A 21,819-nucleotide genomic window follows, 5' to 3' on the forward strand; every position below is an offset into this window, starting at 1 on the left:
GCTAGGGAAACGGAGAAACCGTCCGCCCGCGGATGCAGGAGCTAGGGAGAGCCAATAGGGCTGTGAGGCCCATCTCCTTGCCCCTGGGCAGTCCAGAGGCGCCCTCTGAGGAGGTGGGCCCTTTGTCTCCCCAACGTGGGGGTTGGGTGGCTTGGTGGTGCTCTCACAGCAGATTCTATTTCTGCTTTATTCTCCATTCCCACCCCCCACCCCCCCTCCCCAGAGCACGGTCGCTTTCCCTCCCCACAGTGGCTCTCACTCCAGCCCTCCCATGACAAGGCAGACTACTACTGAGAACGCTATTGCCCCATAGCTCTGCCTCCAGCCCAGTTTCCAGAGGTTCCTGGGCCTGCGCTTTTTTATCACCATACACTCCTTTGTATCTCACTGCTGCGACTTTCCTACATACCAGGGAAGGCGTAGAAAATACCAAAACTATTAGCCAAACGTTTTATGTCTCAAGGCGTTTCTGTGGCATGTGTATTCCTCCAGGGTTTTTATTTTGCTCCATGAAAGCAAACACCCAGACACTTCCATGTTGAGAAAGGAAAGACAGGCACAGAATTACCTTCTCAAAGTAAAAAGGAAAAGCTGGGCAGCTAAGCCTGAGTTCGTCATGTAGAAAAGCAACCAGTATAATAACTTCGTTTGCCCAATTTGCAATAAATTCATGTCTGTGTGTGCCGTGTAAAGCGCTGTGATGGGAGGTGCACAGATACAGGAGTTTCTGCCACCACCTTCTCTCCCCTAAACCCTGCTTGGGCTCCTAACTCGCCTCCGTATCTCCACTGTCCATTTTCACCTGCATCTTTGAAAGTGAGAATTGGCCCCTGTCACTTGCCCTGGAAGGCTGGCTCACCGTGGCTTGCAGATAGAAGCATGGCCCTCACTGAGACCTCAGGTCAGGTGTGGTGTGCGCAGCCCATCTCCAGGCCTCATCCCTCTGGCTTGCTGCTCTGGCCACTTGAGCCGCTCTGGCCACTGGAGCTGCTTTCAGATCCTTAAGTATTCTCCTTCTCTTGCGCCTCGGGATCTTTCTGAAGCCTGTTCTGTCTGCCTGGAATATGCGTCCAATGTCTTTTGCCTGGCTGTCCTCTTCTTTTAGGGTTTGGTTTAAATATCACATCCCTGTAACAGAATTACTTAAGTAAATACATTGTGTGGTCTCTGTTCCCATGGAACTTGCAAGTTCATCTTAGAGATGAAAGACTCAGCCCGGGGCCCTGGTGTCACTGAAACTTGTCTTAGAAAACGATGCACATAGGCCGGGAGTGGTGGCTTACACCTGTAATCCCAGCACTTTGGGAGGCCGAGGTGGGAGGATCATGAAGTCAGGAGATCAAGACCATCCTGGTCAAAATGATGAAACCCCATCTCTACTAAAATTAAAAAACAATTAGATGGGCTTGGTGGTACGCTCCTGTAGTCCCAGCTATTCAGGAGGCTGAAGCAGGGGAATCGCTTGAACCCAGAAGGCAGAGGTTGCAGTGAGCTGAGATCATGCCGCTGCACTCCAACCTGGAGACAGAGCAAGACTCCATCTCAAAAATAAAAAAATAGGAATAAATAATAAAAGAGAAAATGATACACATAATAAAAAAATTAGCTGGGCGTGGTGGCACACGCCTGTAGTCCCTACTACTTGGGAGGCTGAGGCAGGAGAATCAGTTGAACCCGGGAGGCGGAGGTTGTAGTGAGCCGAGATCCGCCACTGTACTCCAGACTGGGCGACAGAGCAAGACTCTGTCTCAAAGAAAAGAAAGAAAGAAAGAAAGAAAAAGACAAAGAAACTAAAAGAAAATGATTCACATAAACTGTATCACAGAATTAAAGTCTCAGAGTCTGCATCCTGTTTAGGGAACTTAGGTGTAAACATTTGACTCAGATGTCTCAAATATAAAACAGTGCATTTAATTAAGTAATAGCTCACCGCCTGCTATAGCTGGAGTCCCGGAACTTAAAAGAATTTTCAAGCTCGTTGGGGAGTGAGACCAAGCACCAGAATGAATAGTTGGTGGTTGCTGAGCCCCGCAGACAAGAAGGCACCCAGAGGGTAGGGACAGGTCTGAGCCCTCCTTGGGGGAGGGATATGGCACTTGTGGGGTGGACCTGTCATGTTTCTTGCTGGGGTTCCACTGACGGGTCTTTAGCCACAGGGTTACAAAACAGTGTGTATTTTTGCAACTGAGAACCTGGGCACATTTGGCCTCTGCCCTCAGGCAGTGACAAGGCCAGCATCTGGCTGTCCACATAAATCCCACTCTGCCCCAGAGAACTGTCACAGGAGTTGACTTCTCAGCCTGCCTCCAGCCAAGCAGTGGGCCCTCCAACCACCCAGGGAGTTCCCACCCCCATCATAGGTCACACATTTCCAAAGAGACAGGTTCCGATAAAATATTTTAATACGGATTTGGACTGGACCGAACACAGACTAGAGTTCATGGGATGCTCCAGTATTGCTGCGCCTCTGGCTCATCGTTCTGTGTCCTGTGTTATTGTCCTGTCTCTATGTAAGGTGCTCAATCAACTCAGAAGATGGGCTTGGCATTGTTAGTGTCACTGAGTCCGGCCATCTATAGCAATGACAGCTATTTTAAAGGATCATTTTTCAAGTTCAGAGTGGAGTGAAATTTCCAACTGTTCATGATTTTAAATCAGTTGACTGTTATGAGAGCTGAGAAACTGGTCGTTTTATTTATAGACATCTACATCAGATAAAACATTTGTGTTCTTGCAGTTGCAAAATTCTGCACACAGTGAAATAATCCTTGCTGTGCCTGGCTGGAGTTATTTCCAATAGAATGTCAATCAAGATTTTTTCCAAAACCTAGAAAAGACTAAGGGAAATAGAGATCTCATCATGAATATTTCCAAAATTTCCTGCCATAGGAATTATTATCACCTTCAATTATAATTTTTCTAAATTTGTGTGAGCTACCCTTCTTGCTTTTAATTTTCACTTTCATTGTGTTTTACAATATTTTTCATGAAAACACATTTATTATTCTACTTTTAGATTTCCCACAAAAGTGTCTGAGCTGTTGGTTTATAGACTGTCAGGTTCGGAATCAGATAGACCTGGGTTCAGATCCCAACTCCGTCACTTAACACCTGTGTGACGTGGGTCAGTTCATTGACTTCTCTGAATCTGAATTTATCCTTTGTAAAACGGGGGTTACAATCGTTTGCCCCTCATACGGTGATGGGCCAAGCTGTCCATCTGGTTAGGTGGGTGGAACCAAGACTCCAGCCAGGGTCATCTGAGCCACAGCTTGGAGAGTAAGCCCTGTGCTGTGTGCGGCAAAGCCCGGCAGAGCTGGGGAGGCCTTATCACGGCTGCAAAGGATTGTGCCGAGTGGAAAGTCTGCAGGTGCAGGGTGGGTAAGGCTTAGGTAGGCACCATCTGGCCTGAGGCCGAAAAGCCAGTGTGGCTGCTCAGGGCACTCTCCCTCTGCCCAGGGTGCCACCAGCAACAGCTGAGCTGCAGCCACAGCCCAGCCCAGGTTCTGTGGCTCTCCTGGCATGGTGCCTGCTGCTTCTCATCCTCCAGCCAAAAGTCTGAGGTGCTCCTCCAAGGGGAGGAAGCACTTCCCTCAGGTGGGAGCGGGTGGAGGCTGGTCGGCTTGACCCTGCCAGCCCCTGCAGTGCCAGCTCTTCCACCCCTTCCCATCTTCTTGGCCTCAACGTGCCCACTGGGCTATGAGGCAGCCCCTCGCCCCTCTGGGTCCTCATGAAGAAGCATTTCAGGGTCTCTGGCAGGTAGCTGCAAGGCTTACTTGGGGTGGGGTGTGAAAGACACACAGGCTGACGGAGCCTCAGGTCATGTTCATGCCTGCTGCAGGCTTCCTCACAGCCAGGAGCTGGGGGATCAGTGCAGGGCTGCCTCTGGGTAGTCCTTATGGAGAGGCGAAGGAGCCAGCCACAGTTTCTCCCTGGCCAGGACTGACTGTCAGGCCACTCATTACCAAGACAGGTGGAGACCCTGGCAGACAGGGGTGTTTTGGGTGAAAGGAGCAGGCTGAGTCCAGGGCCATGAGGACATGGTGAGGGGAACAGAGGGGAGGGGCTCAGGCTGCCCTCCCTTCCTGGGTACTGAAAGTCTCCATAACACACCCCAAGGCAGCATGTTTAAAACTAAACCCTAGCTCTTCTTTCACCTTGGCTCAGCTCCCTCCTCCTCCCCTCATTTCCCTCCTCCAGCTGTCCAGCACTGTCCCTGCCTGCTTCTCTCTCCCTGCTGTCGCTGAACCCTGGCGTTCTTCCCTTTGGAAGACCCTACTACGTTACCCCTGCAGCCTCCATCTGCCTTGCTCCCCATCCTCAGTCCTCTGGCAAGTACTCTCTGCTCATAACTCGTTTTTTCTGTCCTCCACTCAGAGGTCAGATGCGTGGCCCTAGACCGCCAACTTCATTAAAGTCCCTGCTTCCACCCGCCCATCGGAAGATGGCTGTAGCTCCCCACTGATTTCAGGGTAAGGCCGGATGCCCTAGCTGGGCCGGAACAGTCAGTTGGCAAGCACTGCTGCCACCTGTCCACCTCCATGCCCAGGGCGGATCCCAGGACCCTTTCCCATTGAACACAGACCGGGCATCAGAAACCTTCTCTGGATGGCACTGCAGGTGTCAGTATGCCTCAGTGATGTGTGCACAAAAGGTGGTGGCTGCCTACCTTTGCAGCCCTGCCTGCCCACCCTGTGTCCCATGCTCACCTCCCACCACGATGCTCTGGTTCCTCTCTGTCCATGCTCTGCATGCACCGTGAGGTGCTGGGCTGTGTCTTGCCTGATGGCCTCTGTAGATGGAGTCTTGTCCACCCCGCCCCCCACAGGCACACAATCCTGGAGTTTGCATTGTGCACGCCCCCACAGCCCCAGCTGAGGGCCAGCTGCCTTCAGCCCAGGAGGCAGGCAGGCGTGGGTGTCCCTTTAGCTGCCTGATGAAGGAGGCAACTGCTCTAATTGGATCCTCCACCGATCTACTCAGAAGGGCCATGACACACACTCCTAAGGACAGGCTGCAAGTACACTAAGGAGCTGTGTGTAGAATACCGGGCACTCTGCACAGAACACGGGAGTCTGAATGGGCCAAATGAGCTAAAAGGGGGATTGGGAGAGTCAAACACTCATGGGTGCAGCAATCACCAGGCCCCAGGCAGCTCTCATTTGGCTCCTACTGTGTGCCATTGTCTACAAAGGCAAGAGCAGTGAGTGGGCGTGGCGGGGCTGCTGCCCTCTTGCTCCCCCACCTGCAAGGAGGCCCCTGCAGAGAGTGAGCTGTGTGAGAGGGGTAGGCAGGGTCTTCCAGAGTCTGTGATACTGAGTGCCTCCTGCTTTCCTCCACAGCCGCCGGGGCGCTGGCAGCATGGAGCTGAAGAGAGGAAAGACCTTCATCAAGTCCAGCCTGCAGGTTTCCCATGAGAAACCCCCGGACCCAGCGGCCGTGGCGCCAGCCAGGGAGGGGGCAGGCCCCTGGTCAGTCCTGCCAGGAGGGCAGCAGAGGCCCCAGAGTGAGAAGGACCCCCAAGCCAGCCCCAGTGCCCAAGAATACGACAGATGCCCCAACAGAGGGGCACAGCCAGACCCCAAAGGGGGACCCGCAGCCCTCTGCGGAGCCACCTTCAAACCGGTGCGAAAGAGCAAGACTCATGACAGCGTGTCTGGAGCAGGCAGGGCCATGGCTGCCACAGGGCAGTTGGTGGGCAGTGCAAGCTTCCCGGGCTCCCCGGGCAGCCGGCGCATGATCGACTACCGCCACTTTGTGCCCCAGATGCCCTTCGTGCCGGCTGTGGCCAAGAGCATCCCCAGGAAGAGGATTTCCCTGAAAAGGCCCAAGAAGTGCTTTCGGAACCTATTCCACATTCGCAGAAACAAGACTGAGGAACTGGCCTCGCTGGCGGCTGAGGGGAAAGGTCTGCCCTCCCCAGGGGACCCATCAGACCCTGGGGGCCGGCAAAGCAAAGCCTTCCTCCCCCCAGGTGAGGGGCCGGGGCTGGACAGCCTGTGCCAGGACCTGTCGGACAGCGAGCTCCTAGCCGATGCATCCTTTGGTCTATGCAGGGCCCTGTGTGAGGACGTGGCCTCACTGCAGAGCTTTGACTCGCTCACGGGTTGTGGGGAGGTCTTTGCGGATGATAGCTCGGTGCCATCCCTGGAGCTGAATGAGGGCCTGGAGAGCCCAATCCAGGCAGCTCAGGGCCTGGAGAGCAAGGTTCCCAGGGGCCCCCTCCAAGGCAGTGTGGAGCAGCTGGCCTCGCCCGCCCAGAACGAAGCCTCTGACTTCACCAGGTTCTGGGACAGTGTAAATCGCTCAGTGCGGCAGCAGCAGCGTGCCCTGCTAGGCCCATGGCTTTCGGGCCCCCAGGGCACAGACAGGGACCAATCCCGGCTGGACACAGCTGGGCTCGCTGAACTGCCCCTCTGCCCCTGCAGGGACCCTCGCAGCGGCTCCAAAGCCAGCTCCATCGACACAGGCACCCCCAAGAGTGAGCAGCCCGAATCCGTGTCCACGAGTGACGAGGGCTACTATGATTCCTTCTCGCCAGGACTTGAGGAGGACAAGAAGGAAGCTGAGAGCCCAGGCACTCCCGCCGCCACCTTCCCACGGGACAGCTACAGTGGGGACGCCCTCTACGAGCTCTTCCATGACCCCAGTGAGGGTCCTGTTGGCCCCAGCCCAGATGATGACCTGTGCGTGTCTGAGAGTCTGTCAGGGCCGGCCCTGGGGACGCCACTGTCCATGTGCAGCTTCCGAGTGGGGGCCGAGGAGAACTTGGCCCCAGCACCAGGCCCCGACCTGCTCAGCCAGGGCTTCCTACAGAGCTCCTGGAAGGGCAAGGAGTGCCTGCTGAAGCTGTGTGACACTGAGCTCGCCATCACCATGGGCATCGTCAGCTGGCTGCGTCGAGGCCCCACGCCCCGTGCCCCACCCACCCCTGGGCAGCCTGCAGCTCCATCTGGTCCCCAGGGAGCCCCCAGGGCACCCACAGAGAAGTTGGGGGGCAGGGAGGGCCTGGCCTCAGATGCAGGCGGGGCAACAGTTTGCTCAGCACCCAGCAGGCAGGAGCTGTGGGCACACACGGGCACCACAGACCTGCTTGCCGGAGAGAGCAAGGCCCTCGGGGTGGCCACACAGGGGACTGGCACACTGTCCAGGGATGCCTCTCGAGAGGAAGGGACACGAGGTCACTCTGAAGACTTGTTTTCCTCTGTGGAGTCTGCAGCCACTTCGACAACAGATACTTCCAGTGAAAACAAGGCCCCAATCCCTTCTGCCTGGCCCTGCTCCCAGAAGGAGCCTGGGCCACCAGGCGTCCTGGGGCGTTTCCGAGGCCCCTGGAGGCCAGGTCACGGGGCTGGCACTCTAGATGCAGAGCCCATGCTGGCAGGCTGTGTGGCCCGTGCGGCAGCCCTGAAGATCAGCTCAAACGACCAGCCCCCGGCCGCATGGCCTCCAAGGCAAGACGTGGGCAGTGGGCTCTTTGGGCAGCGCCGGGCCAGGGGCCCCGACATTCTGGAGCAGAAACAGTCCAGCGGCTCCCCCAGCATGACCACTGTCCATGGCCTACCCTACTCGGCCAGCACACCGGACCAGAGGTGTCGAGATCATGTCCAGGACCTGAGCTGGCTCAGGGTGGAGCCCCCCGGGCTGGGTGTCCAGGCCTGGGCCTCTGTGGAGGACCCGGCCCTGCAGCTCAGCACGGCGGCTGTGGAGCAGGTGGCATACAGCAGAAAGCTGGACTCTGAGCCCCCATCAGCCCCTGCTGCCCAGTGGAGTCCCCAGGGCCACCATCCAGAAAGCCTGGGCCTCACTTTGAACCGCCAGCGGGAAGGGGGGGTCTCTGCAAGTGCCCCAGAATGCCGCTGCAGCCTCCTGGCCCGTGAGGGCCTCCTCTGTGGCCAGCCAGAAGTGGGGGCCTCCAGGCCAGCCGTGGCGGAGCCCCATCTGTAGGACAGGCTCACAGGCACCAGGAGCTGCATGTGTCTTCGTGACCGCTTTCAGGAGAGCCTAGGACTCAAGTCTCTATCTTTTGTCCCTGATGTGGGGACTGTGTTGGGGGGAGGGGGTGGCAGGACTCAGGCATGCGGAGGGTAGCATGTTCATGGGGAGGCATCCTTGCCTGAACCCACCAGCTCAGGCAGCCCGCCGCCCCACCACCAAAGAGAGCGTGAAGCTGCGGCTGCCTCGCCGCTCCTCATGCAGGGGGCTGGGGAGGGGCGGGGCTTGAAACCGATGGGAAAAAAGAGCCGCACCTTGTACATGGGAAGCAGAGAGCCAATGAGTCTGCCTGGGGATTGTGTGGAAATCCCGAAAGACACAGTCCCAAATGCCATAGTCCCAAGCGTTGAGAATCCAAAATATTAAAATTACTCTAAAATCCAAAAATCACAATCCCAAAATATCTAAATCCTGGAAACATAATTCTGGGAATTTTTTTTTTAATTTTTTAAAAGATATTTACATTTTAAAAGGATTTGAGAAACAGAAAAACAACAGAACACATCATTAGCCACTTTACACAATAAAATAGGCAATAATACATATTTTTGCAAGCATAAACACTCAGGTAAATACTAATGACAGTTACACAGGTGTGAGTTATTAGCAGACAAACTATATTCATAAACAAGTCAAAATGGGAAATGTATACATGCACGTCACTATGCTTGGTAATTGCGTGCACCCGGCTTGATATCTGCAGTCACGTCATGACCAGCAACCCGTCTTTTGATGAAGTCAGTCTACGATGCGTCACCACCACACACGCAGTTGCCCAAAGAGCGGAGATGGCAAGAACTTTCATCTCTCACAAACACAGATGTACAAAAATTACATCTCTTCATTTATGGAGGAAGTTTTGATGTTTTTACACACAGGCACAATGCTTACACACACAGTCAACCTGGGATGCCGGCAGGGTGGCTCAGGACGAAAGCCTCAGGACCCAGGAGGGCCACGGGTGTAAGTCCCAGAGTCCAAAGGCCAGCGAGCCTGGAGCTCTGATGTCAAGGCAGTGGAAGAAAAGGCTGTCCCGGCTCTGAGAGAGACCAGTTCGCCTTCTGTATTTGTTCCCTCTGGGCCTCAGCAGATCGAATGCTGCCCACCAACATTGAGGGTGGATCTTCCCCACCTAGGCCCCTCAGACTCACATACTCATCTCTGAAAACACCTCACAGCCATGCCCAAAATAACGACCTCTAGGTATCCCTTAACCCAGTCAAGTCCACACCCAAAAGAAGTCCGCAGGTCCACCCCTTGTCAACCTGGCATCCATCTGCATCCCCTTCAACCATTCTCAGTCTCCAAATAAAGCCCTAAGCAAGGTCATAGCTCCACCCAACATGATGCCACTATCCCGGGATTGTGATTTTCAAGACTTTAGATGTCAGGGATTTGAAACTTTACAGATTTGTGTCTTTCACTATTTCAATGTTGGGGACCAGTGCTTGGGATTGTATCTTTCAGAATAATGATCCACACTTGTGTGAGGACTGCGAGGCTCAGGATGGGAGACAGATGGGGGAGCCGACCTTAGGAGGGCCCACTGAACCAGCCTCAGTCTGGCCCCAGTCTGGCCTACTTGCTGCCCCAGGATGGGTGGCTACAACCTGCTGAGGGCCTGAAGGGCGCTCCTCAGGAACACTGTATTACCCTGTTTTGTGTTGCTATAAAGGATAACTGTGACCAGGTCATTTATAAAGAAGTTTATTTGGCTTATGATTCTGCAGGCTGTACAGGTATGGCACCAGCATCTGCTGCTTTTTTTTGTTTTTTCTTTCTTTTTTTGAGACAGGGTCTCACTTTGTCGCCCAGGTGGGAATGGGAGTGCAGTGGCACGGCCTTGGCTCACTGCAGCCTCTACCTCCTGGGCTCAAGCAATCCTCCCATCTCAGCCTCCCAAGTAGCTGGGACTATAGGCGTGTGCCACCATGCCCGGCTAATTTTTCTATTTTTTTTGTAGAGACGGGTTTTCACCATGTTGGCCAGGCTGCTCTCAAATTCCTCAGCTAAAACGATCCATGCGTCTCAGCTTCCCAAAGTGCTGGATTGCAGGCGTGAGCCAGCCAGCATCATGCATCCCTGTGCAGCCCTGCCAGGGCTGGCTGGACCCTCCTACCCTTGTTGATGGGCAGTGCTGGATTGTCACGAGTCATCCCCTACAAACAATGATTTCCCTCCACTTGCACTCTCTAACTAGAGCCATGGATGGCCAAATGCTCTTTGGGAAGAAGCCAATGGATTCTCCTCAGCTCTGCCTGCAAGTAAAAAGCCTTTTGACTCCACCCCCTCCACGCTGTCAGATTGCCATTCCCCTTCAGGTGAACTTCGAATGGGGATGTGGACCTCACTCCCCAAAATGTCACAACATACATGCAGCACCCCAACATTCAGAACCATGAAGGGCGAAGGTGGCTGATGTCTGTAGGAGGGACAGGTGTCCGTCCTGGCCCAGTGTCAGGCCAGCAGGTGCAGGGACAGATGGGCCATCCACATTCTCCAGGATTAGCTTCTACCTCAACCAGCACATCTCAGCAAGATGCCAGGATGGGGCTCCACAGGCAGCCGTGAAATTGGTTTCTGGAGGAAAGACCAGCACAAGAAAAGGGGTCAGTCAGGTCGCAGGCAAACTGCTAGGGAAATCCCATCTCATGCAGGGCTCCCACCAAGAGGAGCGTGCGTTGTGCTGCCCTGGCTCAAGAAGAAGGCAGCACGGGATCTGCAGCTGAGGGTGGCCCTCCCATCAGGGGACGCTGATCCGTGCCTCTCCTGACTGCCTGACGCTTGGTCTCTGGTGGCCCTCTCTCACAGGGCTCCCTGAGGCCTGCAGTGAACGGGGCACAGGCTGCACGTCACAGGTTCCAAAGTGTGCAGCAACTTCTGACCAGGCCCATCCAGACCTGGAGCCCCTGTGGAGCCACATCTGAGCCCTCGTCCCGAGACTCATACACAGGACCACAGCAGCATCACCGAGCCAGGCCGGGGGCCCAGATCTGCCTACCTAATCCTTGCATCAACCGCAGTGCAGTTGTCAGCCCCGTTTTTCAGACCTGGACACGGAGGCACAGGGTGCTGGTGTGACTTGCCCACAGTTAGTGTGTGAGGTGATGGGTTTTGTCCCCTCCCAGCTCCAAAGACCCTGCTCTTCCTCAGGCTCCAGAACCTCTCACTGAGCTCCTGCAGGGAAGTCCCCACTCAGAGCCCTCAGCCCTTCCTGCTTTCAGGCTGCAGATGTCAGAGCACCCTTGGGTGCCAGCCACAAGTGCTCCTCTGGCAGGCTGAGCCCCCAGCGGGAGGCTGCCCTGACTCAACCCCAGCCCGGGGCTTTGTGCTGCCCCTGAGGGAGTAAATCCTTGTTGAAAGAATGAAGTGTCAAAAGGTTGTGTGTGCGTTTCTGATTTCTTGTTGACCATGAACCTTGTGTCTGGAGGGTGACTCTGACCTGAGTGCCAGCCACCTCCCCCCTGGCAGAGACAGAGCACTCCCTTGTGCAATGCTGTGATGCAGGGACTCGTGGTGATGGAGAGCCCAGCCAGGCCCAACAGGCTGGGAAGGGCAGGAATCCAGGGGGTTAGGGAGTGGTCAGGAGGGCCTGGGATCCAGAGAAGGGCAAAGCGTGTCCAAACCCCGGGCCATGTGGAGGCGCGGTCTACATTGACCCGGCGGCAGGGCCATGCCCCCTAGGAGGACCTGCTGGCCTCGGTTCTCCACTTGGGTGCACTACAGACAACCCCAGAACCTCAGATTCAAATTCAGCATCTGGGGCTGGGGTCCCAGGAGCGGCCTGCTAGGCACCCTGCTGGAAGATGGAGGGGGCGGTGTGAGCTCCCTCAGGGTGATCTCTCTCTCTCTGCACCCCGCCCTCAGCCTGTCTTTCCCGGCAGGCCTCAGGATGACCCACTGTGGATAAAGAAGGGAACTTCAGGCCAGGCGCGGTGGCTCACGCCTGTAATCCCAGCACTTTGGGAGGCCGAGGCAGGCGGATCATGAGGTCCGGAGATTGAGACCATCCTGGCTAACACGGTGAAACTCTGTCTCTACTAAAAAAATACAAAAAATTAGCTGGGCATGGTGGTGGGCACCTGTAGTCTCAGCTACTCAGGAGGCTGAGGCAGGAGAATGACGTGAACACGGGAAGCGGAGCTTGCAGTGAGCCAAGATTGTGCCACTGCACTCCAGCCTGGGTGACAGAGGGAGACTCGGTCTCAAAAAAAAAAAAAAAAAAAAAGGGAACCTCAAGCCCAGCTCCCGGGACACGTGCCTAGCCCAATGCTGGGGCAGAAGAGGCTGGCTGGGCATGTTCAGACCTCCCTGGTCATTTCCAGCCCTCTCGTCCACACATGGCTGTAGAGGTGACCGCAGGTTTCCCCACGTGAAATAAAATCCTGAAGTCGGTCCAGTTGTCCTAAGCTCACAGCTGTTCACCCAGGGTCCCAGAGCCCCACAGGCTGTGGAAAAGGGGTTTGCCCAGGGGACTGTGCACTGGAGCTTCCAACCACCATATTGTGCTGGGAAGCTGGGAACACTGGGTAGGGCCAGGAGGGAGAGAGGGAGGAGGACAGGGAGGACGGGCGGGAGGCGCTGGAAAGGAGAAGTGGCGAAGGCCAGCGCAGGTCAGGAGAGACTGCAGACTACATCCCAGGATGCTTCATGTCTTTCCTGGTTTCCTATTTTATTTTCTGGAATGGGAATAAATACACGGGCTACAAAACTCAGAAGGCTCAGCAGGGAAACAGTGGAAGTGGAATCGCCATCCTTCCTCCCTCAGCCCTCTGTTGTTACAAAATTAACCCACTCTGACAAAAGACAAAATTGCAACAAATTTCATTACAGATCTAACTGGCTTTTATTTGTGATCCGTGAATGTGGTAGCCTCCATTCCACAAAACAGAATGACAGCTGCTCCAGGCAATGGCAGAACACTGGGTTTTGTAAGGTGGGGGCAAAGAAACACTAACAGGAGAGAAGCTGATCAGTTAACAGCAGGCTCCTTCAGGTGACTGCAGTGTAAGGGCTGAAGCAGAGGGGCTTGCTTATCACACAGACGCCGGAAGACACGAATCTCTCATTTCCAGGAAAAACTGGTCTGTTTTGGAATCTCTCTGCTTACTTAAAGTTTCAGTTTGGTGATGTGGCATTTAGCACGAGTGACTGCATTGGGGTTTGGTCTGGTCTGTTGGGACGTGGGGCAGGAGCTCAGTCCAGAGCCAGGGCCACCTGGGATTGTGGTTTCACAACCCTGACCACACCCAATCCAAACAGCCCCAGTGCACAGCCCCCTTCCCTCCTCTCCTCCAGCCCTGGTGGGAGACGTCAGACCCTTTCTATTCCCTTGACATACATACTGTTAACAGAGAAACCATATTCTGTCGAATATCTTAAGGAGGCTTATCCTGAGTCAATATGAGTGACCACGGGCCCAGGAAAACACAAACCCAAGAAGTCTAGGGTCAGTGGGCCCGAAGCAGTTGGATTGCAATTTGGTTTTACGCATTTTAGGGAGGCAGTGGTTACAGGCAAAAACATAAATCACACTTGCCTGAAAAATCTACTTAAAATAATAAAACATGAAAAAAAGGGGGAAAAAAAAAGATATAAATCAATCAGGGAAGTATACATTGGTCCAGCCCAAAAAGGTGGGATGTCTTGAAGTGGGAGGGAGGGCTTACGGGTTACGGGTGGCTTTAGAGATTCTTTAATTTGCAATTGGTGAAAGGAGTCAGGCTCTGTGTAAACTTTGAATCATCAGTAAGGAAAGTTTTCGGTTCAGGTAAGAATGCTATCTATGTAGCAAGATTGCTGGCCTGCAGGCTGACTTAACCCTGGCCTTGCACGGCCTTAGGTCTTGCTTATAATTTGGCATCTTATTGCCCCAAAGAGTCTGTTTTGGCTGGTGTGGTGGTTCACACCTGTAATTCTAGCATTTTGTGAGGCCGAGGCAGGAAGATTGCTTGAGTCCAGGAGTTTGAGACCAGCCTGGACAATATGGCGAAACTCCATCTCTACAAAAAATGCAAAAATTAGCCAAGCATGGTGGCTCTCACCTGCAGTCCCAGCTACTTGGGAGGCTGAGGTGGGAGGATCACTTGAGCCCAGGAGGCTGAGGCTGCAATGAGCCATGATCGTGCCACTGCACTCCAGCCTAGGGGACAGAGTGAGACCTTGTCTCAAATAAAAAAGAAAGCCTCTTCTGTCAGTTTTATGGTTTCTATTTCAACATTAATGCTGGTCGACTGTACCTAAACTCCAAAAGGGAGGGGGTATGAAGAGGTGTGTCTGACCTCCCTTCTCATCAAGGCTGATAATTTAGATTTTATGGGTTTTCTGGGGTCCCCTTGGCCAAGTGGGATTCTGTTCAGTCAGTGGGGGGCTTAGGATTTTATTTTTAGTTTACAACACACATGTAAACTTTAATGAATTTTTACTGCCCAGGACATCCTCCCCAGCTTAGCAGGCACCGCAGCGGGCAGCTCCCCCAACCTTCTGCACAGCTGCTCTCCTGGAGGGAGCAGTTAATTTAAACACTTCCCCGTTGATGGACATTTAAGTTACTTCCCATTTGCTGTTGAAACAGTGCTGCACTCACTCCTTCCTTCCCAGAAGTGTTCACCATTAAAGTCCTCTTCCAGATTGTCAAAATGAAACTGACTTGTCAAAGAAAAGACGCATATTTTTAATGGAGAGCGCCTCTTGCCTCCACCTCCACCCACTGCCCACTGTCTTAGGGCCCTGGCATGGATGTCTGGACCCCAGGCCTATATGAACATCACACACCCTGCCTTTGGGAGGGGAGATGTCGTTTTTTATTATTACATGTAAAGACCTTGGAAGTGGCCATTCTCACCCTTCAACAAGGAAAAGCTGGATACACCAGCTTTTTTTTCTTGACCCATCTGAAAAATGAAGTCACAGGGCAAAGAACCTTCCAGAAACCTGGAGAGCCAGACCATCCAGAGAAATTCAACAACCAAGGCCTATGGTTGGGAGCAAAAGTCTCCAGATACCCAAAGCCGGTAGAAACACTGAAATTACAACGCTGACACGTGGTTGCAGGCTGAAGAAGCGGGGGGATGGGCATTAAAACGGGTCCAGTGTCAGAGGCTTTTCCTCCAGGAACCACTTCACATTTTCAGAGTGAGGATCAGACAAAGACCCTTCCTTCCACCCCTACCCCTGCAAGGGGAGGTGGGGAAAGAGGGTTTTTGTTTTTTTGGTTTTTTTTGAGACGGAGTCTCGCTCTGTCACCCAGGCTGGAGTGCAGTTTTGCCGTGATCTCAGCTCACTGCAAGCTCCGCCTCCCAGGTTCACGCCATTCTCCTGCCTCAGCCTCCCGAGTAGCTGGGACTGCAGGCGCCGCCACCTCGCCTGGCTAGTTTTTTGTTTTTTTCAGTAGAGATGGGGTTTCGACCGTGTTAGCCAGGATGGTCTCGATCTCCTGACCTCATGATCCGCCTGCCTTGGCCTCCCGAAGTGCTGGGATTACAGGCGTGCGCCACTGCGCCCGGTGGAAGAGGGTCCTCTTGAAGCCCTCCAAACTTCTCCTTAACAAAGCCTTCCCTGAGGGCTATTCTGAAACCTTTTCAAGCTAGAGGAAGGGGTTCTGCCCCCTCCAGTCCTCTCCAGCCTCAGGTCTCAACTAAGGGAAAATAAGCAAAGCGACAGTCAACAAGGGAGACGGCTTCAAGAAAGCAGGCGGGAAACACTGGCCAGGGATGGGACCAGGGCTCTGAAGGATCGGCCCCACCCTGAGACCGAGGCACCGAAACTAAAAGAATGAGGCCTGATTGGAGGTTGGAAGACAAGGGAACACCCCCTCCCCACTTGCCAGCACATGGTGCCACCACACTAACAAGGCTCCAGTAGTAACAGTGGGTTACAGCTAGCAGAGCGAACAGACAAACTCTCTCTGATGACCGGAATCAAAGGAAGCCACAGAGAAGAAAGAAGAGAAAAAAGCCCCCTCGAGTGATTTGAAACAGCTGGTGGCCTAAAGCTATGACAAATATTACAACAGCCCAACTCCTGGCCAGATTAATAAACCCTGATATTGAAAGCCTATTGACCTCAGTACCTATGGCCCAATATGTACAACATGTCTGGCTTTAGACAAAAAAATTACAAAGCCTGTTAAAAGCAAGAAAAACCAAAGCCTAAAGAGACAGAGAAACCATCAGCAGCTGATTCACATATGACACAAATGTTGGAATTATTAGATGGAATATCAAATAGCTATCATTAATATGGTACAAGCTTTAATGGAAAAAGTAGACAACTTACAAGAACAGGTAGGTAATGTAAGCTGACAGAATTCCAAGAAAAATAAGAAAGAAATGTTAGAAATCAAAAGCACTGGGCCGGGCGTGGTGGCTCAAGCCTGTAATCCCAGCACTTTGGGAGGCCGAGACAGGTGGATCACGAAGTCAGGAGATCGAGACCATCCTGGCTAACACGGTGAAACCCCGTGTCTACTAAAAATACAAAAACTAGCCAGGCGTGGTGGCGGGTGCCTGTAGTCACAGCTACACGAGAGGCTGAGGCGGGACAATGGCATGAACCTGGGAGGCGGAGCTTGCAGTGAGCCGAGATTACACCACTGCACTCCAGCCTGGGCGACAGAGCGAGACTCTGTCTCAAAACAAAAACAAAAACACAAAAAAACAAGAAGGGAAGTCTACAGTGAAATATATGGTCATGGATTAGAATCCGAGACAGTAGAATGAACTCATGTTTAGCATAATGTAGATACTGATGGGTAAATGTGGAATAGTTACAGATATATGTGTATATTTGGGTCAGTGTACATACATCTATTTCCTAGCTCAGTCTACAAAAGCCGCCCAGAAGCAGTGACGCCCTGCAGCAATAAGCACACCCAGCCTCCAGATGTCTCATAAAAGGAATAAGGGTCTTTGATGATATGGCTGAGTGCAGAATATGCGAGATGAGCCTGGAGCACCTTGCAATGCCAGGAATTAAGAAAGTGCTTAAACACACACACGCAATAATGAGACTATGTTAAAGGGACACAGGTGCCAACTGAAAGAGCGTCCAATGGCCAAATGGATGGCTGGGGCGATCTGAGCAGCACCAGCAGATAATGTGATAATGCTCAGAGGGTGTGTGGGCTGTACTTGGTTACTTTCTTCGAGAGTACAATGAGGAAAGGGGATAAAAAGTAATTTTACCATAGATAAACCTGGCAAAGATGACCTCAGCTAGGCAAACAGGGCCAACATTAACAGTGATTGAGTCATGTTGAGCTCTCCTTGATATGATGTGGAGAGAATGGTGCCTCACCTCTATGGTCTTCCTCCCAAAACCCGTAAGCCCAGTCTCACTACAAGAAAAACATCAAACCAACCCACATTGAGGAGCATTCTATCAAATGTCTGGCCACTACTTCTCGAAACTGTCAAACTCATCAAAACGTGGAAAGGCTGAGAAAAGGTCACAGCTCAAAAGAGAATAAGGAGATATGACCACTAAATGGAATAATGGAATATGGTCATTTGGATAAGATCTTCAAACATAAATAGAACATTAAGGAAAAGCTTAGGAAATCTGAACAAAGTATGGAGTTGAGTTACTAATAATGATGTATCAACACTGGTAAATTAGTCATGACAAAGGTACCACAGTAGTATAAGATGTTAATAGCAAGGGAGATGTGTGAAGAGTGTGTGCAAACTGTGTGCTATATTCATAAGCTTTTTTGGAAACTTTTCTGTAAATCTAAAATTTCTAAAGTAAAAAAAGTGTGTGTGTGTGTGTGTGTGCGTGTGTATATATATATATATATATATTTTTTTTTTTTTTTTTTGAGACAAAGTCTCACTCTGTCGCCCAGGCTGGAGTACAGTGGCGTGATCTTGGCTCACTGCAACCTCTGCCTCCCAGGTTCAAAGTATTCTTCTGCCTCAGCTTCCCGAGTAGCTGGGACTACAGGCGTGTGCCACTACACCCAGCTAATTTTTTGTATTTTTAGTAAAGACGGGGTTTCACCATGTTAGCCAGGATGGTCTCAATCTCCTGCCTCGTGATCCACCCGCCTTGGCCTCCCAAAGTGTTGGGATTACAGGTGTGAGCCACTGTGCCTGGCCTATATACGTATTTTTAAGTCAGCACTGGTGCCACCCCTCCCACCCGAAAACGAAAACCAAGAACAGCTCTGCGACACCGCTCACCTCTCCTTATGGCTCCACACGTCTCACTGGGGCCCTGGGCAGGCTGGGTGTGTTCCCTGTGGCTGGCATGGGCAGCTGCTGGAAGCGCAGGCAGGAGCTCAGCCGAAGAGGTCAGCACAGCCTCCTCCTCCGTCGCCATCTGTCCAGTTAGGTCAGTCAAGAAGGCCCCAGTTTTCCACAATGACAGTCGGCTCCAGGTTGGCGTTCACCCTGAGTGCTAATGGAGATTGTTTTCTTTTTTGCTTGATTACACTTCTCTGAAACAAATAGTTCACCTCTCATGGCTTCAGTGTGCTTGCTGGCCAAACTCCAGTGGCTGTGCTAGTTCGCGCCAGCTGCCATAACAGCATACTGCGGACTGGGTGGCTTCCACAACAGAAATGTATTTCTCACCGTCCTGGAGGCTGCAGGTTCACAATGGAGGTGCCAGCAGACTCGGCTGCCCTGAGGTCTCCCTCTGTGGCTTGCGGATGGCCACCTTCTTGTGGCCTTTCCTCTGTGCACACCCAGCCTGTGGTCCTGTGTCTTTCTGAGTGCCCAAACATTGTCTTCTTTTCAGGGCCCCGGACACACTGAATGGAGGGCTCACCCTGAGGCCTCGCTGTGAGAAACCTCTCTAAAGGACCTACCTCCAAACAGCCCCATTCTGAGGTACTGAGGCTCAGGCTTCAACGTGTGAGTTGGGGGACATACAATTCTGATCATAACAGTGGCATTTACAGCTCGTGAGTGGCTCACTGTGGGGTTCCTGTGCGTGTTGGCTGGTGGCATTCATGTGCCACCCTTGATTGGCCAGGCAGGCAAGGGGCCACCTGGGCTGCTGCGGCCAGCACACTCCTCACATCTTCGGTGAACAGTGACCTTGGGAAGAAACAGAGCCTGGATCTTCTTTTAAAATAGTGGACAATACTATTTCACTCACAGGGAGTTACTGAACAGATGTAGAGGGCTTTTAGGTCTGAAGACTATTGTATTAGTCCATTCTTGCACTTCTATAAGGAAATACCTGAGACTGGGTAATTTATAAAGAAGAGGGCCTGGGCCGGGTGCAGTGGCTCATGCCTGTAATCCCAGCACTTTGGGAGGCCATGGCGGGTGGATCACTAGGTCAGGAGTTCAAGACAGAGCCAGACTCCGGGCAACAGAGCCAGACTCCATCTCAAAAAAAAAAAAAAAAGTTTATCCTTTAAATATTTCATAATGTATCTTATTTTAAAAACTCTTATACACTATTTATGATTTATCATAAGTCAGACACTCTAAGAAATGTACAAATATCAATTCATGGGGTGAAGGACCCATTTGAGGTCAATTTTAATGTTTTTCCCATCCTGCCATTGTAAAGTTGATATACTGGCCAGATGTCTTGCTGGAAGGACAGGGAAGTCCCTGGTAATAACGATTATTATTACATATATACTCAGGTTCCATAGCCTCTAACTTGTATCCATGAAACCCTACATGATTATTATAGGAAATTTATTTGTCACTGTTTGCTGTAGAAAATTTGTCAGCTCCCTCCAAGGCAACAACTGTGTTTGCCTCCGGAAATTGAATTTGCTCAGCGCCTATATTGTAATTAACCCACTGACCATCACCTCCCGGTTCTTGTTATCATTTCCTCCTTCTAAATTTAAATTGTTTAAATACTCTTGTTTCTTAGGAAATGTCCTTTCAAGTTTTTCTCCCCAGTCACCAGATATTCACTGTAAAAGCGCAGCACCATCTCTAAGCGCAGCACCATCTCTATCTTCATTCTCCATGAGCACAGAAACACGTATGCGAACACAGCCACGGGGTGCCCCAGAAAAGATGCCGTTTGCTAGACTTCCTTCTGTCCATTTTCTACCGGCATCCTGAGCCTGGCTCTTCCCATCCTCTCCCATGATGCTATCTTCTCCCCATGGCAGCAGCACCACCCCTGTGCTAGTCCTTCTCTGCTGTCCTCCCCAAGTTTATTTCTGCCTGACACTAGTGCCCCCCACCACCATGCCTTTTCTTTCTCTTTTGTTTATATATTTTTTAATGTTTATTTATTTATTTATTTTGGGACAGAGTCTCCTCTGTCGCTCAGACTGGAAATGGCGCGATCTCAGCTCACTGCAGCCTCCCCTCCTGGGTTCACGCCATTCTCCTGCCTCAGCCTCCTGAGTAGCTGGGACTACAGGCGCCCGCCACCACGCCCGGCTAATTTTTGTATTTTTAGTAGAGACAGGGTTTCATCATGTTGGCCAGGATGGTCTCGATCTCCTAACCTCGTGATCTGCCTGCCTTGGCCTCCCAGACTCCTGAAGTGCTGGGATTACAGGTGCGAGCCACCACGCCCAGGCACACCACGGTGTCTTTTCTTCTGGTTCTTTGCCTTTACCTCACCACGGGAAGGAGTCCTGACCAGCTTTTCCTGCCGTCCATGGTTGCAGCCACCTGCGCAAGGCAGACCAGTACCGACCAATGCACACCTCCCCCGGGTGGGCCCCAGGCGGTCAGTCTCCATGGGTCTCTCCTCTAACACTGCCTGAGAATGCCTGAGACAGAGAGCAATTAGAAGATACGACTTGATAACAGTCTAGTCAAGGAAGTGGAGGGAGAAAAAGAAACGACGTAAAAGGAAACAAGTGCTTGTTTACTTGCTGTTTAGAATTGGACAGTGGTCACCAAAGTGCTATGGTGCTCAGATTTTGTTGAAGAAATTTAAAAGTGTGATATTCACTTTTTGCTTAAAAATATTAATTTTTAGGACACACGGGTGAGTATATCCTTTACAACCATTTAGACCACCTTGAGATAAAAGGAAGTTGGGGTTGCTGTTTTAAAATGTTCAAGGGAGTATATAGATTTTCAAAACAAATGGGCCAGGGCTGAAGATGGAGAGGGCACTGTGGATCGGGGGCAGTGGAGGGCAGAGCAGTTCGCAGGTGCTTAGTCCTCAACAGTGACCTGCACCTGGGAGGCAGTGTAGACCGGAGCTCAGGCAGCACCTTGCCTGAGTCGCTGACTTCTTAGACTAGTACAAAAGGCAGCTTTTGTGGAGCCGGGCGCGGTGGCTCACGCCTGTAATCCCAGCACTTTGGGAGGCCGAGGCAGGTGGATCACGAGGTCAGGAGATCGAGACCATCCTGGCTAACATGGTGAAACCCCATCTCCATTAAAAATACAAAAACTTAGCCGGGCGAGGTGGCGGGTGCCTGTAGTCCCAGCTACTCAGGAGGCTGAGGCAAGAGAATGGCGTGAACCCGGGAGGCGGAGCTTGCAGTGAGCCGAGATGGCGCCACTGCACTCCAGCCTGGGCAACAGAGTGAGACTCCATCTCAAAAAAAAGAAAAACGAAACCAAAGGCAACCTTTGTGGATCACTGACGTGGTTTGGGTCTGTGTTCCTGACCAAACCTCATGTCTAATTATAATCTCTAGTGTTGGAGGTGGGGCCTGGTAGGAGGTGATTGGATCACAGCGGTGATTTCTCATGAATGGTTTAGTACCATCCATGTTGGTGCTATTCTCATGATACAGTTCACACGAGATCTGTGGTGGTTTAAAAGTGGGCAGCACCTTCCCCCATGCTTCTGCTCCTCCTTTGCCTTCAGCCATGATTGAAGCTCCCTAAGGCGTCCCCACGAGCAGAAGCTGCAATGCTTCCTGTA

General features: G+C 52.2%; 1 protein-coding gene across 4 annotated transcripts in view; it reads left to right on the forward strand.

The window, feature by feature from the left end:
- LOC105464151 (APC membrane recruitment protein 3) overlaps positions 1-9,717 on the forward strand; it is a 10,763-nt gene extending 1,046 nt beyond the window's left edge. For 2 of the 4 annotated variants that reach the window (XM_011711812.2, XM_011711814.3), the window contains exons 2-3: positions 4,378-4,472; positions 5,343-9,717. In XM_011711812.2, coding sequence (XP_011710114.2) covers positions 5,362-7,947 — 2,586 coding nt within the window. In that variant the 5' untranslated portion in view covers positions 4,378-4,472; positions 5,343-5,361 and the 3' untranslated portion in view covers positions 7,948-9,717. The remainder of the gene's footprint in view (positions 1-4,377; positions 4,473-5,342) is intronic. The other 2 variants (XM_011711813.2, XM_011711815.3) reach the window with 1 other exon arrangement.
- Positions 9,718-21,819: the final 12,102 nt, after the last annotated feature.

Source organism: Macaca nemestrina, chromosome 11, assembly GCF_043159975.1.
Source record: "Macaca nemestrina isolate mMacNem1 chromosome 11, mMacNem.hap1, whole genome shotgun sequence".
Lineage (NCBI taxonomy): Eukaryota > Metazoa > Chordata > Mammalia > Primates > Cercopithecidae > Macaca > Macaca nemestrina.